The sequence below is a fragment of the Diabrotica virgifera genome, chromosome 8 (genome assembly GCF_917563875.1).
Source record: "Diabrotica virgifera virgifera chromosome 8, PGI_DIABVI_V3a".
NCBI classification, from domain to species: Eukaryota; Metazoa; Arthropoda; class Insecta; order Coleoptera; family Chrysomelidae; genus Diabrotica; species Diabrotica virgifera.
This window is the reverse complement of record NC_065450.1, coordinates 197494366-197515879: the sequence shown is the minus strand read 5'-3', so window position 1 is coordinate 197515879 and position 21514 is coordinate 197494366. Positions and strand designations below refer to the sequence as shown.

Below are 21514 nucleotides of genomic sequence, written 5' to 3'. Positions count from 1 at the left end.
TCACTGCAGCATCCATTTGGCTTGCATATTGTAGAAGCCTTGGAGGTTGTCACCAGGAAATGGGCCAATAAAGTTTTTCAATTAAAAATCTTTTAAAAATATTTAATTTACAAATATTTTTATTAGGTTGAAAAACTTAGTCTTTTAAAATCTTCTGTATTTTAAAATAGTTCAAACGACCCGTGACGTCACATAGTTTAACTTTATGGTTATATTTATATTTATGGTTATATTTAGGTATATTCTTCTTCTTCTTCTTTAGTTTATTGGCCTCCACGGCCAGCTCATCGTCGCGGAATAAAGGAAAATATTTATATTCTAATGACATTTATCGTATGTCATTGTAATAATATGTACCAGTTTGTTGAGATTGGAGTTTGATACAGTTTTTGAAGGAAAATAAAGAATGTTTACTATGGAAAATAAAAGAAAACACTATAAGTGTTGTTTAGTGCCATTTTGTAAAAGTACAAGTTTTCTATGAATTTAAAATAGTTCAAACGATCAAACGTATTTTCTACTGACGTTTATAACGTCTAATTTAAAATTATATACAATTTTGTTTACTTTGTTGGTGCAGAATGTAAACACACAAACATATGACGTCACGACGCGTTTTGGGCTAGCTGCAATAATTTGAATTTACAATTGTCTTTAGGGGCCAAACGGAACACAAAAACAACTTTTTTATCTTTGATACATGTTTTAAATTATGTTCTGTTGTGATTTATAACATTTTTTTCGAATTTTAAATTTTATGCAAGTTCCCTATTAAAGATTTTTTCAATCAAAAATGGGATCCCCCTTTATACTGGTACTTTAATCCCTTGACCATAGCTCTGAAGATGTCTTTATAAGCCGAAAGCGCTCAGCTAGGAATTAAATATTTTTACACACTTCAAAAATACTTTTCTTTTCCCATTTATTCATTTGTCATAAGTGAGTACGAAAACATATCAGTCTTTTTCAATTATTGCATAATTTCTCTACTTTTTCAACGGATACTGTACCTGCGCCACTTTCCATAAAACATATAAGGAAACTGTCGAGTCTGGATACCGACTGAACGCCATTCCAGCCAAAATACCAGCAGGAAGAGCATGAACAGGACTGTCTCCACCTCTTACTCTACGTAAAATGCAGAGGCACGCCTAAAATGCAAGAAACCTTATAACTACGTCTAAAAATAAGAGAAACACTAGACTCACCCTAAAGACACCGTTATACAACCCTAGGAACATTGCTAAATTAAAAGTTTCTTTCCTAAATAATATACTTTTGATATTTTGTGGAGATTGTAATACCCGTTTCAAGTTTAACACCAGTTTCAAGGTGACTTGTAGACCTAAACCTAACGAAAACATCCTTCCAGCTCCCTAAAACGATAAAAAAGACTTAATATGATGTGATACGTAGATGTAATAATAATAAACTAGATGTAGTACTGGAGAAAAAATAAGTGACGCCAATTTTTTCAAGTTGAGTGCGCGTGTTGTCCGCTAGGTGGACACAAATTGAAATTTCACTTGTCACTGGCCCTCGGTAACAATGTAATCTTTCATTCTCCGTTTAAATTTTTCAAAAATACTTATTAGTTTTCCCCAAGACTAAAAAAAAATTAATGCATTTAAAAAGCATTGGCCCACAATTTTGCGGCTATGCTCTTAAGGCATATGATTATTCAATTCAATGTGTTTTTTACGTAGATTACGAATACTATATTGCCAGTTGGATACCTCGAACAAAATTCGATACAACCGATCTCAAAGTCGGAAAATCAATTTTTTGACTTATATTATTATACAAATATACAGGGTGTCCAGAAACTCTACCGAAAAAACGAAGACAGGAAGGAGATTCCTCAGATAATTTTAAGACAATTTAACTCAATTCATCTAGTCCGAAAATCCTTCCTACGGGAGCTAGAACTATTTGAAGATGGCGTCTGATAATTAGTTTTTCTTAAATTCCCCCAGAAAGCTTCTATTTAGAAAAACGAAAATTGGTACACATATTTGTCTCCCATAGTTAAATCGATTCCATCCATTGTGCATTTCTAGTACTGATCATAGGCTTCCGTTTTGGGTAGGACAACGGTTATTTATCGCATAACTTTTTTGTCTTTAATTTTTAAGCATTTTGAGTCTGGATTATTAAATTGTGAGGTATTCTAGTACTAAAAGTTACTCTTGCTTTAGGTCGATAGAATACACTGTTTTCTACAAAAATCGATTTGAAAATTTTTCGTTCTTTGAATTAAAAAAAAAATTTAAAAAAAAAACTGTTTAGAAAAACGAAAACTGGTACGTTTATTTATATTCCAAAAATAAATCGATTTCATTAATTGCGAATTTCTAGTACCGGTCATATTGTGTCCGTTTTGGGTAGGTCAAGAGTTATTTTATCGCATAACTTTTGTGTTTTTAATTTTTAAACATTTTTGAGACTAATTAGAATATTAAATTATGAGATATTCTAGTACTAAAAGTTACTCTTGCTTTAAGTTGGTAACATAAACCGTTTTTTTTTTTCAAATTTAAGAAACGAAAAATTTTCAAATCGATTTTTCTAGAAAACGGGATGTCCTACCGACTTAAAACAAGAGTACCTTTTAGTACTAGAATCCCTCACAATTTAATAATCGAGAGTCAAAAATGCTTAAAAGTTAAAGACAAAACAGTTATTCGATAAAATAACCGTTGCCCTACCCTAACGGACGCTTATGACTGACACTAGAAATTCACAATGGATGGAATCGAGTTATCTTTGGAAGATAAATATGCCTACCAATTTTCGTTTTTATAACTATAAGCATTCTGGGGGTATTTAAGAAAAACTAATTACAAGACGCCATCTTCAAAGAGCTCTAGCTCCTTTAGGAAGCATTTTCGGACTAGGTGAATTTGGTTAAGTTGTCTTGAAATTATCTGAGAAATCTCCTGTTTTCGTTTCTAGGTAGAGTTTCTGGACATCCTGTATAATAATATATAAATAACGTTTACTCAAAACAAAGTTTTCGTAATGATAATGCTGGTATTTTAAGCTTGTTAAAGGTTTTGCATCCAAAATTGTTCCACAAATATTTTTCTATGACCATATCGTTAACAATCCTCTATTTATATTGCGATTGTCGTTTCTACATAAAGATAAATACCCATTACTTTTTACTTTGTTTATATGTTGGCTTTAGGTCTAAGATATGGAGTTACTCCTACAGCATCTAAAATAGTGGCCCAATGATCTGCTTTATCATCCACAGCATAAATTTCAGATAGATATAGTCCAAATAATGAAGCTTAAAATAGGACAATACCTCGAAATTTTTACAGAATAGATCGATTTACTTGAAAATTTGAAAATAAGTAGTAGATAGTCCAAGCATCAAAATCTATATGCTTTTACCAGGGGGGTGGTTGCCGCCCCACCTCGGGGGTGGAAATTTTTGAAGTGAAAACTTCTTTAGGGACGTTGTGCGATTTTTGGATAGGGGAAAAAGCATTGAATTCGCGACCGTCATCGCGACCGTCATCGCGACCGTCATCGCGACCGTCATTGCGACCGGCATTGCGACCGTCATCGCTTATGCTATATATTATGTGTATGTATATATAAATTGTGTAGAGGTATTTAAATTTAAAATAAATGTAAAACCTATTTTAGGATGGGGAAAAAGGACTGATTTCGCGACCATCATCGCGACCGTCATCGCTTCGGCGAAATAAATTTTGTACATATTATATAGGTATATTATGTGTATGTATATATAAATTGTATAGAAGTATTTAAATTTATATATATATATAATCTAAACCTTTCTACCTAACGGTGTAAGGTGTTTAAAAATACATTTCATACATCTACATCATATACAAATCGTCTCCAATCTTGCTTATTCTTGGCCCTTCGTTTCGCTTCAGTCCACGTTGTATTTTTCGTCCTCAGAATTTCTACCACTTCATCGTTCCAGGTTTTCTTTGGTCTCCCTCTTCCTCTCTTGTTTCGTACTTTTGCCTCCCATATGCGTTTTACCTGTCTATCATCGTTCATTCTACACAAATGTCCAAACCATTTAAGTTTATTCCTATCTAGTATTTGTGTTATTGGTTCGACTTGTAGTTCTTCTCGCACACTGCTGTTTCTTATTCTATCACGTCTTGTAATTCCTTTTACTTTTCTTAGGTACTTCATGTCCATGGAGTTTATTCTGCTTTTCGATGATGGTGTTAGCACCCAGCTCTCACTACCATAGGTAAGGATTGGCCTGAAGATTGTTTTATATACCATCATCTTTGTCCTGCTGCTTACTTCTCTCTTTCCAATGAATGTTCTGTTTAAGCTGTGGTACATTCTGGACGCCATGGTTATCCTTTCGTTGACTTCTTCTTCTGATCTTCCTCCATTCTCTATTTTCACACCCAAGTATTTATATGTTGTTACTTGTTCTAGTTTCTTGTTATTTATCTCTATATTTACTTGTTTATCTTCATTCCCCATGACCATTATCTTTGTTTTCTCCATGTTTATTTTCATATTTCTCTCTTCCAGCTCCTCTTTCCACATTATTAGGTTCCTTTTGAGGTCATCTTCGCTGTGTGCTAGTAACATCAGGTCGTCTGCAAATGCACATACTGAAATTCCTATAGGTTCTAGTCTGTGGTAACCAATGTGTAATTTGCGTGTCTTTGCTTCCATTACTTTTATGATGTCATCCATGAGTACGATGAATAGTGTGGGGCTCAGTACTCCTCCCTGCTTCAGTCCATCATTTATCTCAAAAGTTTCACAATGGGTATTATCTTTCCTGATGTAGCATTTGTTACGTTTATATAAGCTTTGTATAGCCTGCCTCAGTTTGGGTTCAATATTTCTTCGTTCGAGACTTTCCCATACTTTGTATTGTGAAACTTTATCGAATGCTTTTTCTAAATCTATAAATGCTGCATATACTTCATTTTTAGTAGTTCTCGTTTTTTCTGTTACTTGTTTGATCGTAAAGATGTGGTCTTGGGTACTCCGGCCTTTCCTGAACCCACTTTGTGGTTCTGCTAGGTTGTGTTCAACTATTGAACTAAGTTTTTTGTTTAAAATATATTCGTACGATTTTGACACCACACTTAACAACGTAATACCTCTGTAGTTGCCGCAATTTCTTGTGTCCCCTTTCTTAAAAATGGGCAATATAATTCCTGTTTTCCAATCTTCTGGTACAGTACCCAAGTGCCATGCTTTGTTGAGAATTTCTGTTAACATCTCTACCCCTGACACCCCTAGATTTTTCAGCATCTCTGGTGTGATCTTATCATGGCCTGCTGATTTTCCTACTTTTAGATGCGAGATGGCTTCCAGTACTTCATTCTTATCGATATTTTCGTCTTCGTCGTCGTGTTCTACGTTGGGGGTGGTCGTTTGTTCAGGTGACTCATTACTGGTGGTTGTTCCATTTAGTAGATCTTGGAAATGCTCCTTCCATCTTTTCATAATTTCGTCTTCATCTGTCAGTAGTACATTATCTTTTGATTTGATTTGTCTTATGTTTGGTTGTTTGTCCTTTCGTAGGTTCTTCAAAACTCTGTAGAGTAACTTCTGATTTCCTTGGCTATTTTCTTCTAATTTTGTTCCAAATTCTTCCCAGGATCTCTGTTTGGCTCGGGTTACTAGTTCTTTGACATTAGTACGTTGTTCTTTATATAGCGTGTAATTATTGTCTGTTCTGTCTCCGAGGTATTGTTTCCATAAACTTTTCTTTCTTTTCACTTGATCTTTAATTTCTTCGTTCCACCACCTTGTCTGTTTTATATTTTTATTTACTACTATTGTACCACATGTTTGTTTTGCTGCCTTTAGGATGGTATCCTTAAATTCTAGCCAGAGTTCTTCTAGATTCAGACTTCGCCATATTTGTCTTCTGTTTTCGATGTGTGTTTCTGTAGTGTTTTTATATTGTTCAGCAATCTTTTTGTCTTGTAACTTATAGGATCTAATTGATTCGTTCCTATTCTTGTTCTGGCTTGTCATTTTTGTTATTTCTTGATGGTTATTATCCTCAAGTTTCCACTTAGCTACTAATAAGTAGTGGTCACTGTAGATTTCTGCGCCTCTATTAACTTTCACGTCAGTTATTTCTTTTCGGTTTTGTCTGTTGATTAGTACATAATCTATTATTGATCTTTCATTTCTGCTTCTAACTTCTCTGGTATATTTGTGTATATCTTTGTGCATGTAAAACGTATTCGTTACTATCAAGTTGTTCTCCATGCAAAAATTGATCAATCTATTTCCATTGTTGTTTCTGGTCTCCTCTCCATGCATTCCAATTACATCTATTGTGTCATTTCCTTTTCCTACTCTACTGTTAAAATCTCCCATGATGATTAGTCTGCCATTTACGTTTTCCACTATATCTGTCAGCTCCTCCCAGAAGTCATCTTTTTTACTTGCAACTTCATCTTCACCTGGTCCATATACAATTATTATTGTTGTGTTACTAGTTTGATCTATATTCATTTCAATTTTTAATATTTTCTCAGATATAAATTCCCATCTTGTCATGTGCTTTATATGTTCTTTTGCTATAATGCAACCAACCCCTGCGGCCGCTCGTATCTCTGGTTTTACTCCACTGTATAACAGTAAATGTCCCCCTTCTTGTTCTATGGTTCCCTGTCCTTTCTTTTTTAATTCTGTTACTGCTAGGATGTCTAGTTTGTAACTTTCAAATTCCTGTATGAGTTCTCGTTCTTTATCGTTGATACTTCTGATGTTCCACGTTGCTATTTTCAGTATTTTCATTTTTGTGTTGCTCGTTGTTGTGTCTGTTAAGATCATATCCTTATTCATTTCCTTTTTCGTTGCCATTTGTCGGTCCATTTCTTCGTCTATTATCATCAGTTTTTTGACCCAAATTTTTGTTTGTCCGTAGGTGAGTGTTTTTCTAATCTATTTTCATTTTCAATCCAATCGAATTGTATGTTATCAACCCATAATTTTTTATATCCAATTCTCACTCTTTTTCCTTTATCTCTTTCCTCTGATGCCCTCCTTTTTATTATAGATTGCGTTTCTAGTTCTTTTTTAGTGAGGTCGTGGTCAATATATATTCTCTTATGTGGATGGTTCTTCAGTTTCTTTTTGGCTTCCATTACTCTCAGTTTGTCTCCGAATGATTCTAATTCTATGATGCATTTGTTTTTCCCTATGCTATATACTTCTTTCAGGTCCACTTGCAGTTCTAGCAAATCTGTCATGATACTTTTGGCTTGTTCCTTTAGACGTTTATTACCGACGTTGTCTGTCTCTATACCAGTAATGACAATGTTTTTTCTCTTTTTGTCTCTTTCGTTCTTTTCTACTTTTGTTGCGAGCAGTTCTATGTCTTTTTTCATTCTGAAATTTTCTTCAGTTAAAACTCTGTTCATATCAATTAGTTCTGTTATCTGTTTAGAATTTTCCTGCTTTATTTCCCGAATTTCGGTTATGAGGTTTTCCAACATTTTCATCATTTTATTCAGTTTTTGTTCGCTGTCGTCTCCCATATTTAATTGTACACGATGTTTTATTCAATAATTTACTATTGCTGAATTGTGTGTTGCCTATGCTATCAGCGTTTATGTGTTGCCTACTCTATGGGCGTAATAGATGCAAATATGTAATATGTTCTGTGGTTACGTTTGTTTGTGCTGTGTACGTCAGGCGTAAGACACTTGACACACTTCAACCGTACATATTATATAGGTATATTATGTGTATGTATATATAAATTGTATAGAAGTATTTAAATTTAAAATAAATTTAAAACCTATTTTAGGATGGGGAAAAAGGATTTATTTCGCGACCGTCATCCCTTCGGCGAAATAAATTTTGTACGTATCTATATTATGTGTATGTATACATAAATTGTATAGAAGTACATATTTAAATTTAAAATAAATGTAAAACTTATTTTTGGATGGTGAAAAAGGATTTATTTCGCGACCGTCATCTCTTTGGCGAAATAAATTTTGTACGTATATTTATTATGTGAATGTAGGTATATATAAATTCTGTAGGAGTATTCAAATTTAAAATAAATGTAATATCTATTTTGGAATGGGGAAAAAGGATTGATTTCGCGACCGTCATCACTTCGACGAAATAAATTTTGTACGAATATTATTATAATATACGTATAATAATAGTAATATCATTGAAGTTAAAACGTCTTTAGGGACGTTGTGCACTTTTTAGATGGGAAAAAGTATTAAATTAGCGATCGTCATCGCGACCGTCATTGCTTCGACGAAATAAATTTTTGAAGCGAACACTTCTTTAAGGACATTGTGCACTTTTTAGATTAAGAAAAGTAAATATTGATTTAGCGACCGTCATGGCTTCGCCGAAATAAATTGTTGTAGTGAAAACTTCTGTAGAAACCTTGTTCCCTCTTTAAATGGCGAAAAAGTATTAAATTTGCGACCGTCATCTCGACCGTCATTGCTTCGACGAAATAAATTTTTGAAGTGAAAACTTCTTCAGGGACGTTGTGCACTTTTTAGATGGGGAAAAAGTATTGAATTAGCGACCGTCATCGCCACCGTCATTGCTTCGACGAAATAATGTTTTAAAGTGAAAGCTTCTTTAGGGACGTTTTGCCATTTTTAGACGGGGAAAAGGTATTGAATTAGCGACCGTCATCGCGATCGTCATTGCTTAGACAAAAATAAATTTTTGAAGTGAAAACTTCTTTGGGACGTTTTGTCCTTTTTAGATTGAGAAAAAGTATTGAATTAGCGACCGTCATTGCTTCGACGAAAATAAATTTTTGAAGTGAAAACTTCTTTAGGGACGTTGTGCCCTTTATATGTGGGGAAAAAGTATTGGATTAGCGACCGTCATCGCGACTCTCATTGCTTCGACGAAATAATTTTTGAAGTGAAAACTTCTTTAGGGATGTTGTACCCTTTTTAGATGGGGAAAAAGTATTAAATTAGTGACCGTCATTGCTTCGACGAAATAAATTTTTGAAGTGAAAACTTCTTTAGGGAAGTTGTGCCTTTTTAGATGGGGAAAAATATTGGATTAGCGAACGTCAACGCGACAGTAATTGCTTCGACGAAATAATTTTGAAGTGAAAATTTCTTTAGGGACGTTGTACCCTTTTTAGATGGGGAAAAGTATTGAATTAACGACCGTCATCGCAACCGTCATTGCTTCGACGAAATATATTTTTAAAACGAAATTTTTTTAGAGACGTTATACACTTTTTAGATGGGGAAAAGTGTTGAATTAGCGACCGTCATCGCTTCGGCGAAATAAATTTTTAAAATGAAAATTTCTTGAGGAACGTTGTGCACTTTTTGGTTGGGGAAGAATTATTTCGGCGAAATAAATTTTTGAAGTGAAAACTTGTCTTTGTCTTTGTGCACTTTTTAGATGGGGAAAAAGTATTAAATTAGCGATCGTCATTGCTTCGACGAAATAAATTTTTGAAGTGAAAACTTCTTTAGGGACGTTGTGCAGTTTTTAGTTGGGGAAAAACTATTGAGTTTGCGACCGTCATCACTTTGCCGATCTAAATTTCGTACGTATATAGTATATTATTATGTGTATGTACACCTGGTTCCAAAAAAAACTGATACGACTCTTGAAGCGTATTTTGTAGAAAATTGAGCAGTGTATTTTGAAAGATAAATACTTAATATTTACATACTGTCAATGTCACTGCCAAATCTTAAAATTTGTCAGATAGCTTATTCTGTTCCACGGTTATTAGACTTTATTATTAATCTTTATTATTAATACTTTCTCTGCAACTGAGGGTATCTTATCAACTGTATTGTTTTTAAACAATAGATGATAAAATAAAAATACTGACAGTTCAAAAATGTGAACATTATTGCATTGTGTGTGGCCTAAGTTTGGGCTGAAAACTGAAATGTATTACATTTTTACAAAATTTTGGAATATGTTTAGTTACGTAGACCAATTTTAACAGTTGTTTTCAATACAGATTTCAATCCTCTACAAATAGTTTCTAATGTCTTTTGATGTCAAATAATTATGGAAGCTGGAATTCAACAGTTTAGAATTTTACATTGAGTTAAGGCAAAATTGTGACGCATGTCAAAATTCTCAATGTATTTTAATTGTATTCATTTTTTTCGAATACTGAGAAAACTAATAAATATTTTTGAAAAATTTAAACTCAGAATGACAGACTACATTATTACCGTGGGCTGAAAGTCCCTGAAAACTTCTATAATATTTATTTTAGTGAATTTACAGGGCTGAATTGAATATTAATTTGTTTTGTTTTTATAATTCACGTTTACAATAATTATGTGATCTATTTGATGTAAAAACTATCATTTATATACTCTTTATAAAATACAGGAATTCAAAATAATATAAACATTTAGACCTTAATAATTATATTAGTACAATTTATGAATTAACATAATATGTAATCAGTTGTTTGTTGTTTGTTTATTTTATTATTTGTCTGTCATAATAAATATAATGTCAGATCAATCAAATACACTGCTCAACATGATCAAATCTTACTAAGAGTCGTATCAGTTTTTTTAGGAACCGGCTGTACATAATACTAAAAATAACCAGATAGTATCTTCCCGTAGCACAAATACGTCAGATTTCGCGCAAGATGACGTAACTGGAGAACAATTTGAATTTGAATTCTTGTTAAAGTTAAATGGGATTTGTATGCATTCTGTCATGAAATTATTCAATTAGCAAAATAATATTAAACGACTTTTTTGTGTTATTTGTTTATAAAACACATCTCACTTTTACAAAGATAAAATATAAAATACACTTATCTTACAACCGCGAATGATTCAAATTAATCGGACGTTACGAACCATTACGAACGTGCCGGTATCCAGTTGCGTCACGACTCCCCCTCCTTTCAGGATGCGCTTATGATCTTCTTATTTATGTGTATGTATACATAAGTAGCATAGAACGTACGAAACGCGTATATAATATAGGTAGAGCATTTTTTTGGATGGTGAAAAAGCATTGAGCTCGTAATTTGTATATAAGAAGTTTTCACTTCTGTAGGCACTCCCATGAGTGGTTTAAATTTTTTTATTATATTTTGACCGCAAAAGTAATTGACCGTAAAAACGTTCATTCTAAGCAAAAAACGTTCTGTATATTTTTTTGATAAAATTAATAGTTCTCGATTTATTCGCTATCGAAAGTGTTATACCGAAAAAATCATGTTCTTAATAAGTTTTCTGCTAATAACTCAAGTTATCGTTTTATCAAAACAACTTTACTTAACAAAAATGTACCCTTAGAAAAAATAAACAAAACTGTTTTTTTTTTAATTTTCATTAAGACCCAGAGTAATCGAGCTATACTTCATTATATGCAGCTCTTCTTCGTCGAATGCTAAATATTGTAGTTAGTCAAAAGAGGGGAAAACTATGCATTTTTCGAGGATAACTTGTTTAAGCTAATTTGAAGTATTTAAAAATATCTATCTCCAGAAATAAAAAAAAAGTCTCTAGCTCAAAAATTAAATGACTTATAATGAAAAGAATGTCAGTCCCTATTTTTTTCAGCGAACAAGTGATCAGAAGCAACCTTCTAATCACCACTCTAATTAAAATTAGTCATTGACCTTATTTGGTCTTATTTATTTATGTATTATTAATATATTCTAGAAGTTTTACCGACTTAGAATGATTATTTTTTAAAAAAAATGGAGATAAAAGCGAATAACGAATTTTTATGGTTTGGAAAAAAATGGTCTTTTCTTCAGAATAGAAAGATTAGCATCAGAGATACGAAATAGCTATTTGTATAACAAGGGAGGAAAGTGCTAGGGAGGAAATAACATGTAATTTTTTCATTTTTACTTTATTTATGTATAGTATTTTTACTACAAAAGCGATATTACGTAGGTCAAAATTTTTGACGTAGGAGAACTGTCAAAACATTAGATTGTGACTTTTCATTATTGCCATGTTTTTCATTATTGCCATGTTTATTATAAACATGGCAATAATGAAAAGTCACAATCTAATGTTTTGACAGTTCTCTTACGTCAAAAATTTTGACCTACGTAATATCGCTTTTGTAGTAAAAATACTATAACTAACCAACAAAATTTATTAGAACTAAAACTAACAAGTAGGTACAATATAACTGTCAACTGTCAAATATAAGTCAAATTATTAATGTAAACATTGTTAAATCAGAATAACAATTTACTGTTTTTTACCATTCTGCAAAATACAAAGTGTTTTTAAATAAACGTTAAAATGTATAAATGCTTACGTAATAGAAAATAGATATTGTACAGGGCGTCAATAAGTTATATTTCATGAATGAAATACTATGACGTCACTTTTACTTTTCCTCCCTAGGGAGGAAAAGTACAACTTTGCTCCCTACAATCAGGCCCGGAAAAGTATACTTTCGGTAGAGGTAGGTGGAAAAATATTTAAATATGGAATTGTAGCTTAGTTAATTCCCAAGAACCTTATTTGCAAAAAATTTTTCTACGGCCAATATTGACAATTAAATCTTGTAATAACATGCAAAAACCACCTTTGCCAACCCTTTCAATGGCACCTCTTTTTGTGACTGAGGATTTTGAAAGATTCACTCAAAAATTGAGTGAATCGTAAATGAGTACTCCATCGAAAAACATTGATTTTTTAGATATAAAACGAACACTTTCGATAGCGAAGAAATCGAAAACTATTAATTTTATCAAAAAAATGTATAGAACGTTTCTTGCTTAGAATGAATGTGTTTACCAACTGTTCTGGTCAAAATATAATAAAAAATTTCCACCCCCGAGATGGGGTGGCAACCACCCCCATGGTAAAATCGCCTTTCGGCATCATATAGATTTTGATCCTTGAACTATCCACTAGTTATTCTCAAATTTTCAAGCAAATCGATCCATTCTGTAAAAATTTCGAGGTGAAAAGCTTGTTCCTGGACTAATATACATAAGAGAATGTGGTATAATGTATAATGCACTTAAAGAAGTATTTTGGAGTGTCTCCTTACCTCAATGGTGTAATATAAACAACTAAACGGATGTTGACAGGAAGGATGTCTACTACAACTCTTTAGTTTATTAATTATCCTACTGTACACCCTCAACATCTGACACACGATCCGATATACTCCGTTTTTCCGCCTGGTCGTCTGCCAGCTTCGAGAAGATCCCGCTCCCGAGGATGTACTCGGTTCGTCATCTTTGTGTACCTCCCTGTAGAAGGTATTGGACTGACTAGGACTGCGCATGTAGCCTTTTTCCTCGTAAGGACCAATCACAAATCTGAAAGGAAAATTATATTTAAGAAGAATAGCTATGGAGAAAGGGCATTTGAACAGTTCAGTATAAAAAAACTGTGGTAGGTATATAATCAGTCAGGCAAATATGCAAAAGTAAGTTCATACTGATACTTAATACATATCTGATATTTCCAAAATAATATTATTTTTATCTTAATCCATTAACAATTCCTAAATAGATATCAACAGATATCAGTTCAGAAACGTCTTTACGAACTCTGACTTTGACCTAAACCTAAGATTAAGATTCACAAAATGCTATATATGGTCGGTGCTCCTATATGGCATGGAAGGATGGACTTTAAAAATAAACACAATGAATAAGCTAGAGGCATTTGAGATGTGGATCTATCGACGAATCCTTAAAGTTCCCTGGACCGCAAGAATAACAAATGAAGAAATCCTGAGAAGAATTGGTACATAACGACAACTGATGTGCACAATTAAACAGAGAAAAACGGCATACCTGGGACACATAATTAGAAATGAAAGATATCAGTTTCTGCAAACCTTAATTGAAGGAAAGATCGAAGGAAGAAGGGGAGTGGGCAGGAAGAAAATGTCATGGCTCCGTAATGTCAAACAATGGACAGGACTAAAAAACATAGGAGACCTAATACATACTGCAAGGGATAGAGAAAAATGGTCAAACGTGATCGCGAACATCCATTAGTGGATTGCATAAGAAGAAGAAGAAGAAATAGATATCTGAAAATAAAAAGTAAAAATTCACAAGAATTGGCTTATTAAGGCATCTTATTGGGTTTTGGATTATACTACAGTGGTTTTATTAAAACCATTAGTAATGAAAATTTCAATGTAGTTTATATTTTGAACTTGAGCAGGGAGTGTACAAATTGTTAAAAGTTTTATTAATTGTAGTTAATGTTGAAAGAAGCGAATGTGTCTGCAAATTTACACGAAATATTTACTACATATACTTCATTAAATTTTTCGCCAAATTGAAAAAAAAAATATTGGTAAAGTACTAAAAAAATAGTGTATGTGGTATTTTTGAAAAGGTAGTTGAACGACCTTTAAAATGAGGTGTCAATCAACCCCCCTTTCCATTAAAGATTTTGGGGGTTGTGTCAGCCCCCGCTAAAGGGTTGATGTAATTTAGTTGAAAACTGGTCTACCAAATGTCCCCCTCACAAATAAATTTGACGTATTTTTGCATATTTTTAGATTTTTCATAGGGATCAAATTATAGAGGGTGGTAACTTTTCAAATTGACACACTATGTACACAGATAGGCGACATAACCTTTTGTTAAAAAAAGATGAAAAACCATGACGTTGTTTTTTAAGTAAATATCCATGTATATGTATTTTTCTAATTAAGGAAATTGCTTAAAAGTTTTTTTTATTTTATAATTACAAGATTAACAACTAATATTTTATAAAACTAATATATTTAAACGGTTTATGACATAGATATTTTGTTTAAATAAATGCATATCATATACATGCATATCATATACATGCATATCATATACATGCATATCATATACATGCATATTTGATATAAATAACATGCATATAAACGGTGGGCCAAATTTATTTGGAACCCATTTGGACCTTAAATAACTTTTTTACCATCGTAATGTTTTTTAAACATTGATATCGCAATGTTTTTAGGAATTCTACCAGTATTCGCTCTTGTTAAGGGGCTATCCTAGTGTAAAAGTACGAAATTCATATACTTTTTTGTGAATTTCTAAAATAAATAATACTGTACCAATTATTTTGAAATTTTCATTTGAAATACCATTTTCATGAGCATTTATTATAAAAAGAAGTACATGTAAAACAATTTTCATAAAAAAATATTGAAAATTAAACAATTTATGCGCCATCTACTGGCGCCGTGAAAATAAAAACATAGCTCCACTGCTGCAGTGATTGGGACTAATAGAGATCCTGAAACATAAAATTTCAAAAGTTATTATTGAAATACCATCAACTAGGGGTTTTTTGATCGGATAAAAAATGTCAATTTGGCGGTTTTTGAAACTGAAAATGTTTTAGCTAATTTAAAAAAAAATTAACACTTCGTCATGTTTCCAAATTTTAATATTTTTCAAAAATTCTATTTGATGGTATAGAAATAACTTATATTTCAATAACCACTTTGAAATTTTATGTTTGCAGCAGTGGAGCCATGTTTTTATTTTCACGGTGTCAGTAGATGGCGCATAAATCGTTTAATTTTCAATATTTTTTTATGAAAATTGTTTTACATGTACCTTTTTATAATAAATGCTCATTTTTTTTTTCCTGGAAGCCGTCTGTTGTGAACCGGTTGTACTGCAGCCACTTGGCTTATTGTACATCTTCCATTGTTTATGAAACCCATTCCAGAATTCTGGAACCCTGTACCAGCTTGTACAGGTCTAGTGGGTGGGTGCCATATAATTTTGGAGTCATTTCGATGTCTCCGAAAAGTGTTTGCCGCCTCCGATCCAATGCCTCACAGTCATGCAAAATATGGTTGACTGTTTCAGGTTCTCTGTTACAGAGTCTGCAGCTCAAGTCTCCATGAAACAGCCCCATTGTATGCAGGTGACCCTTAACTGGCGCATGTCCAGTGAGGAAACCTGTTATGACTCTGAGCTGATTCCTGCTTGTTTTCAGCAGTAACTCAGCTCTACTAGCACATGTCCGTCTGATATACATCTTGCCATGTGTTTGACCGGGTACACTCTCCCAGTGTGAGTTGTGTTGGCTTCGGATCCAGGCTTTTTTTCGTTCGCGGACGGTGCTTTTTGGCACTCCCACGGCCGGCTCTGGACCCAGGTATTTTGTAGCTGATGCTCTCTTGGCAAGTGCATCAGCTCTTTCATTGCCGTATATGCCCCGATGACCTGGAACCCATACCAGTATAACACTGTTATGTTGTGCCAGTCTATCAAGTTCTTGTCGACATTCCCACACCAGCCTAGAGTTCACCTTAGGGCTTATAAGAGCCCCAATGGCTGCTTGGCTATCTGTGCATATGTTAACCCGCTGCAGTTCGAATGCCCTCAGGTTGTTTTCTCTTGCACACTGCAAGATTGCAAAAATCTCTGTCTGAAATACGGAGGTACATTCTCCCAGTGGAATAGAAATGTTGAAATTTCCACCACTATAGAATATTCCTGCGCCCGAACCGTCTGCAGTTTTAGACCCGTCCGTATACCAGGTGCAACCCTGCAGTCTGGGTCGAGAGTTTCCTCTGTCCCATTCGTCTCGTGGGCAAATGTCCACTTGAAAAGGTACTTCAGGCATATATCTTGATGTCATATGGTCAGAAATCATCATCCATTCGGCATCATTAATTTCATTCGTTATTTTACTATGTCCTGATTTAACTGGTACGTTGCTCAGGTTTTCTCGCAGTCTATAATAGCCCATTCTCGCCTCACCTCTTATTGTTATATGTAAAGGAGGGAGATCCAGTAGTGCCTCCATAGCTGCCGTAGGTGTGCCCCTCATAGCCCCCGTGATCCCGAGACAAGCAAGTCTTTGCACCTTGCTTAATTTGATGATGGCACTTTTTTGCTGCACTTTTGGCCACCATACCACTGATGCATATGTAATTGTGGGTTTTACTACCATGTTATAAGTCCAATATACCATGTCTGGTCTCAAACCCCACATTTTTCCATGAGTACGTCTGGCTACCATTAACGTAGATACCGCTCTCTTCGTTATTCTTTCTATCTGCTGATTCCAAGTAAGTCTTGAGTCTAATATTATCCCGAGATACTTTACTTCACTCACCAGATTTAAATGTATACCATTTAGACTTAGAGGACCCAATTCCTCTGAATTCCTTCTTTTAGTAAATTTCATGATTTTGGACTTTAGAGGACTGATGTTTAGCCCTACATTTGAAGTCCATTCTGTAACTACTGTCAGAGCCTGTTGCATTCGATCTCTGACTGTACCATTAAATTTTCCGTGGGCTAAGATGACTAGGTCATCCGCATAGCCCAGGACGTGATGCCTATCGTTGTCGAGTCTAGCTATCAGGCCATCCATGACCAGATTCCACAATAGAGGAGATAAGACTCCCCCCTGTGGGCAGCCTCTGGCTACCTGAGCTGACACTGTATCCCCTAGCAACGTAGCATATATCACACGGCTTCTCAGCATGCAGTCTATCCATCTACAGCTTGTTTCGTCTATTCCTTTTAGACGGATCGCCCTTGTGATCGCTTCGTAAGAGGTGTTGTCAAATGCTCCCTCAATATCGAGAAATGCACCCAACATCACCTCTTGGTTTTCTAGAACATACTCCACTCTCTGTACAAGATGGTGCAGTGCCGTTTCTGTGGAGACTCCCGCTCGATATGCATATTGTCCCCGATGTATCGGACTTTCAACCAATACACCATCCCTGATATGCCTATCGAGCAGTTTTTCTAAGGTCTTCAGTACGAATGACATCAGACTTAATGGCCGCAGAGACTTGGCCCTTTCCTGTCCGATTTTGCCAGGTTTGGGTATAAAAGCCACCCTTATCAGCCTCCATGCTTTTGGTATGTACCCCAGCCCTAAACTAGCCTGCAGTATCTTACACAATTTTTTGAAAAGAATGTCGTTTCCCTTCTGTAGAAGTATTGGATAAATGCTCATGAAAAATTTCAAAATAATTGGTAAAGTACTTTTTATTTTAGAAATTCCCAAAAAAAATATATGAATTTTGTACTTTTACACAAGGATAGCCCCTTAATAGTAGAATATGAAAAAAAAATTCAAGTTGATCACAACTGTCAGCAGACATTAATTTGTTTAGTTTTGTGTTGTCATTATTAAAAATGGTTTGTTTAACTGGGAGAAAATCATGGTTTCATTAAAATTAAATCATGGCAGGCAGGGAAGAACAAAAACTGGCAGAAGCCATGAAAATATTGCCATGGTAAGGAAAATTCTTGATGGGCGACATGGAGAACAATGTTGGGCAGCATGATGTTATTAGTTCAAGAAAAATATCAAAAATAACGAACATTAAACGTACAACTGTGCGTAGAATAATAGAAGGCAGGACATGAATAAGCAACCATACAAAAAAATGTATTGCAAAAAATATCTGCAGATACAAGGAATAAAAGATTTGAAAGATTAATTTTGACAGTTATTAAGGAGATTCAGAAACAGACCACAAATTAAAAAAATCTTGTTTTCAGATGAGAAAGTTTTTTCATTGCGTCAACCAAAAACCCCCAAAACAATATTGTTTACTCTGATGCTATATGCTCGAAAAAATCTGACATACCGCTAGATTTACTTTTAGTTCAAAGGAGTCATTTTTCGGCCTCGATGATAGTTTCACTATGAGTATCAATGATGGGAAAAACATAAATTTATATTGTAGACGCTGGTGTTCAAATAAATTCTGAATCAAAGAGATATTTTAAGCAATATGCTTGCTGATATTAAAAATATTAGCCACGACATCACCTTTCAACAAGATGGTGTACCATGCCATACTTCCTGAAGTACGATAACATATTTGCAAGAACAGTTGCAAATTTCATCGAACCTAACATGTGGTCTCCAAATAGCTCTGATCTTAACCCGGTTGATTACAATACTTGGACTAGATTAAAAGCCATCGTTCACGGAAACTATATTTTCAACACTATCGGTGAATTAATACATCGGATAGTTTTTTGTTGGAACCAATTCGACCAAGAAATTATTAACCGATCAATTGGACAGTGGCATCGAAGACTGCCAGCTGTAGTAAATAACCAGGGGGGACACGTCCATAATTCATTTAGTTAATTAATTTTAAGTTGTTTTATTTAGTTAAAAAATGTGTATTACCTTTTGAATAAAAAAAAGAATGTGTGTGTACTTTGTACGCACGTAAGAAGTTATACTTCTATTATATGATTTCAACGAAATTAATATACTGGAAACAGTTTATTTATATTTTATTTAAATATTAAACTAATTTTAATACTTACTACTTTTCAAAAATTTTATTAAAACAGTACCTACCAAAAATTAAAAAAATAAAAGAATAAAACACACACAAACACATTTAAAAATGCCACAAATGATTTCTGAACAGTAATAATTGTCGGAAAATGTTTTAACTAAATACGTATTTTCTGAAAAAAAAAATTATATAATAAATATCCTTACATATCATAAAAGGTATAAAAAAACAAAAAAATAAAAGTTTCTATTAGGGTTCGAACCCGCTTATGTTTGCGCAGTTAGTATCTACCCACGGAGACACTTGTATCATGTGGGAAGATCGACGAACTAAGCGGTTTAAACTTTTGACAGTTCTGAATTTAACCAAATTATTTTGATTTTTGTAGAATATTGAAATATTAAAAATAGGTACAACAAAACATAGAGTAAGAAAACAATATATTAGGTGAATATTAACAGAAATTTTGATGGTAATCAAATTATGTAAATCAAAGCATTACATGCTATTGTGATAGGTTCATTTTAAATTTTCCAAATAGGTAGGTACCTATGTAATTTTTATTAGGATACTGAAACATTTACAATCATTACGTACCTGTCGCTTTTAAAAACTATTTAAAAAGTCACTACAATTATAAACTTGCTTTTTCTCTGCCATCACAACAATACAAACTAATATACACAACATTTGTTGATCCATAATCTCCAACAATTGTAGACAAATGATTTTAACACCCAATACGCTCCCGTATAACGTTTGAGCGACTAAATATACTGTCATATATAACGATAATTGACTAATATACTCTCGGTGTGCGCATGCGCCAGGGAATGTAAAAATTCACCCTTGTGCCCAGGGCCGCGCTGTCCATACGTGCAAAGTCGTGCAATGCACGACAGCGCCGGGTTAAAAAGGCGCTCCGGGTTTTTGGCTAAATAACAAAAAGCGCAAGAACTATCTTAAATACATAATTTATGTTTATGCACGAAAACATCTTTGTCCTCCTTCAATAATAGTCAAGGACAGCATGCTTAACCATTGTTCCCACTAGCCAGAAGGGCGGATTATGGATTATGAACCCAGAACACAGCAATAGGCCAGCGTCATTTACCTGTTATTTATGATTGTCGTTCTTAAACGTGCATAGTTAAAATTTCGTGAAAAGCGGTATATAGGCCAGGGTAGATCCTCTCAAAATAATCAAAATTCTAAAAAAAATTTAACAGCATTATGCGTACTTTATTTTGTAATTATTCGTTTAAGTTCTTGAGGGGAAGTGGATCGGGAAGAAACAAATTTTGAATGGGGGTTGGTGGGGGTGGTTTATAAGGGTGGAAAATTTGCCTTGCGATTTCCGGCTTAGGTTCGCATTTTTCTAATAATATTGAACGTAAAAGTTGTAGGTATTAAAAAAACAAACAACTTTTGTTCTATGTATTTTTCAACATAACCTCAAATTTTACGAGAAAAACGCCAAAAACCACTTTTTCATGTTTTTCGGTGTAACTTTAACAAAAATTATTTAAATTTAACCAAATTTGGTGGAAATATACCTTTTCGCATCTAATATTTTTTAAAAAAAATTTTAATGGCGAATATCGAACGGTTTCCGAGAAATTTCACTTTTCATAAAATGACACTATACATTCAATCAAAAAATTTGGTAGCTCAAATTGAGCTTTTTAACTTTTGTAGGTAGGCATTATCTTCGTTGAAATGTGTACTTTCAAATGAAAAAAAAGGGCACCTTAAGAGAGAATTTTTTTGGAAATCGCAAAAAACCGAAAAAAACAGTTTTTAGGTTATAGAATTTCAGTGATTGTTATAATTTTGAAGTTATTTATTTAAATTTCGGTTCAAACTTTGTAAAACATATTTGTTAACATATAATAGTTATTTATAAACAGTTTTCAATTATTTAAACACGTTCAGTTAATAAAACTATTGTTTAAACAATATTTTTGCATAAAAATTTTTTGCAAAATTGACATTTTTGCTTGGAAATTTTTTTTTGTATTTAAAAAAAACAAATCGAAAGTATTCTATGCAATTTTATGAAAAAGGCGATAGATTTTGAGTAAAAATTCGTTGAAAATTTTAATGAACCAGTTCCAAAAAGAAGTAGGCACAAATAAATTGATCAATTTTTTTTTGTAAAGTGCACGTGTAACAAGTTTTCATTTTTAATTTTGTAATTAAAACATCTGTACAAAATTTTGAATAAAAAAATTAAAATTACGTTCTTTTTTATTTCTAC

At 33.5% G+C, this 21514-nt stretch overlaps 1 protein-coding gene across 5 annotated transcripts in view; it reads right to left on the bottom strand.

Annotated features, from left to right (window-relative positions):
- Positions 1 to 21514, bottom strand: part of LOC126889260 (transmembrane protein 135-like) — an 86032-nt gene that overhangs the window by 11443 nt on the left and 53075 nt on the right. For all 5 annotated transcript variants that reach the window (XM_050657373.1, XM_050657372.1, XM_050657369.1 and 2 more), the window contains exons 4-6: positions 13030 to 13303; positions 1209 to 1376; positions 1011 to 1151 (exon numbers count right to left, since the gene is read on the bottom strand). In XM_050657373.1, the coding sequence (XP_050513330.1) occupies positions 1011 to 1151; positions 1209 to 1376; positions 13030 to 13303 (583 nt within the window). The remainder of the gene's footprint in view (positions 1 to 1010; positions 1152 to 1208; positions 1377 to 13029; positions 13304 to 21514) is intronic.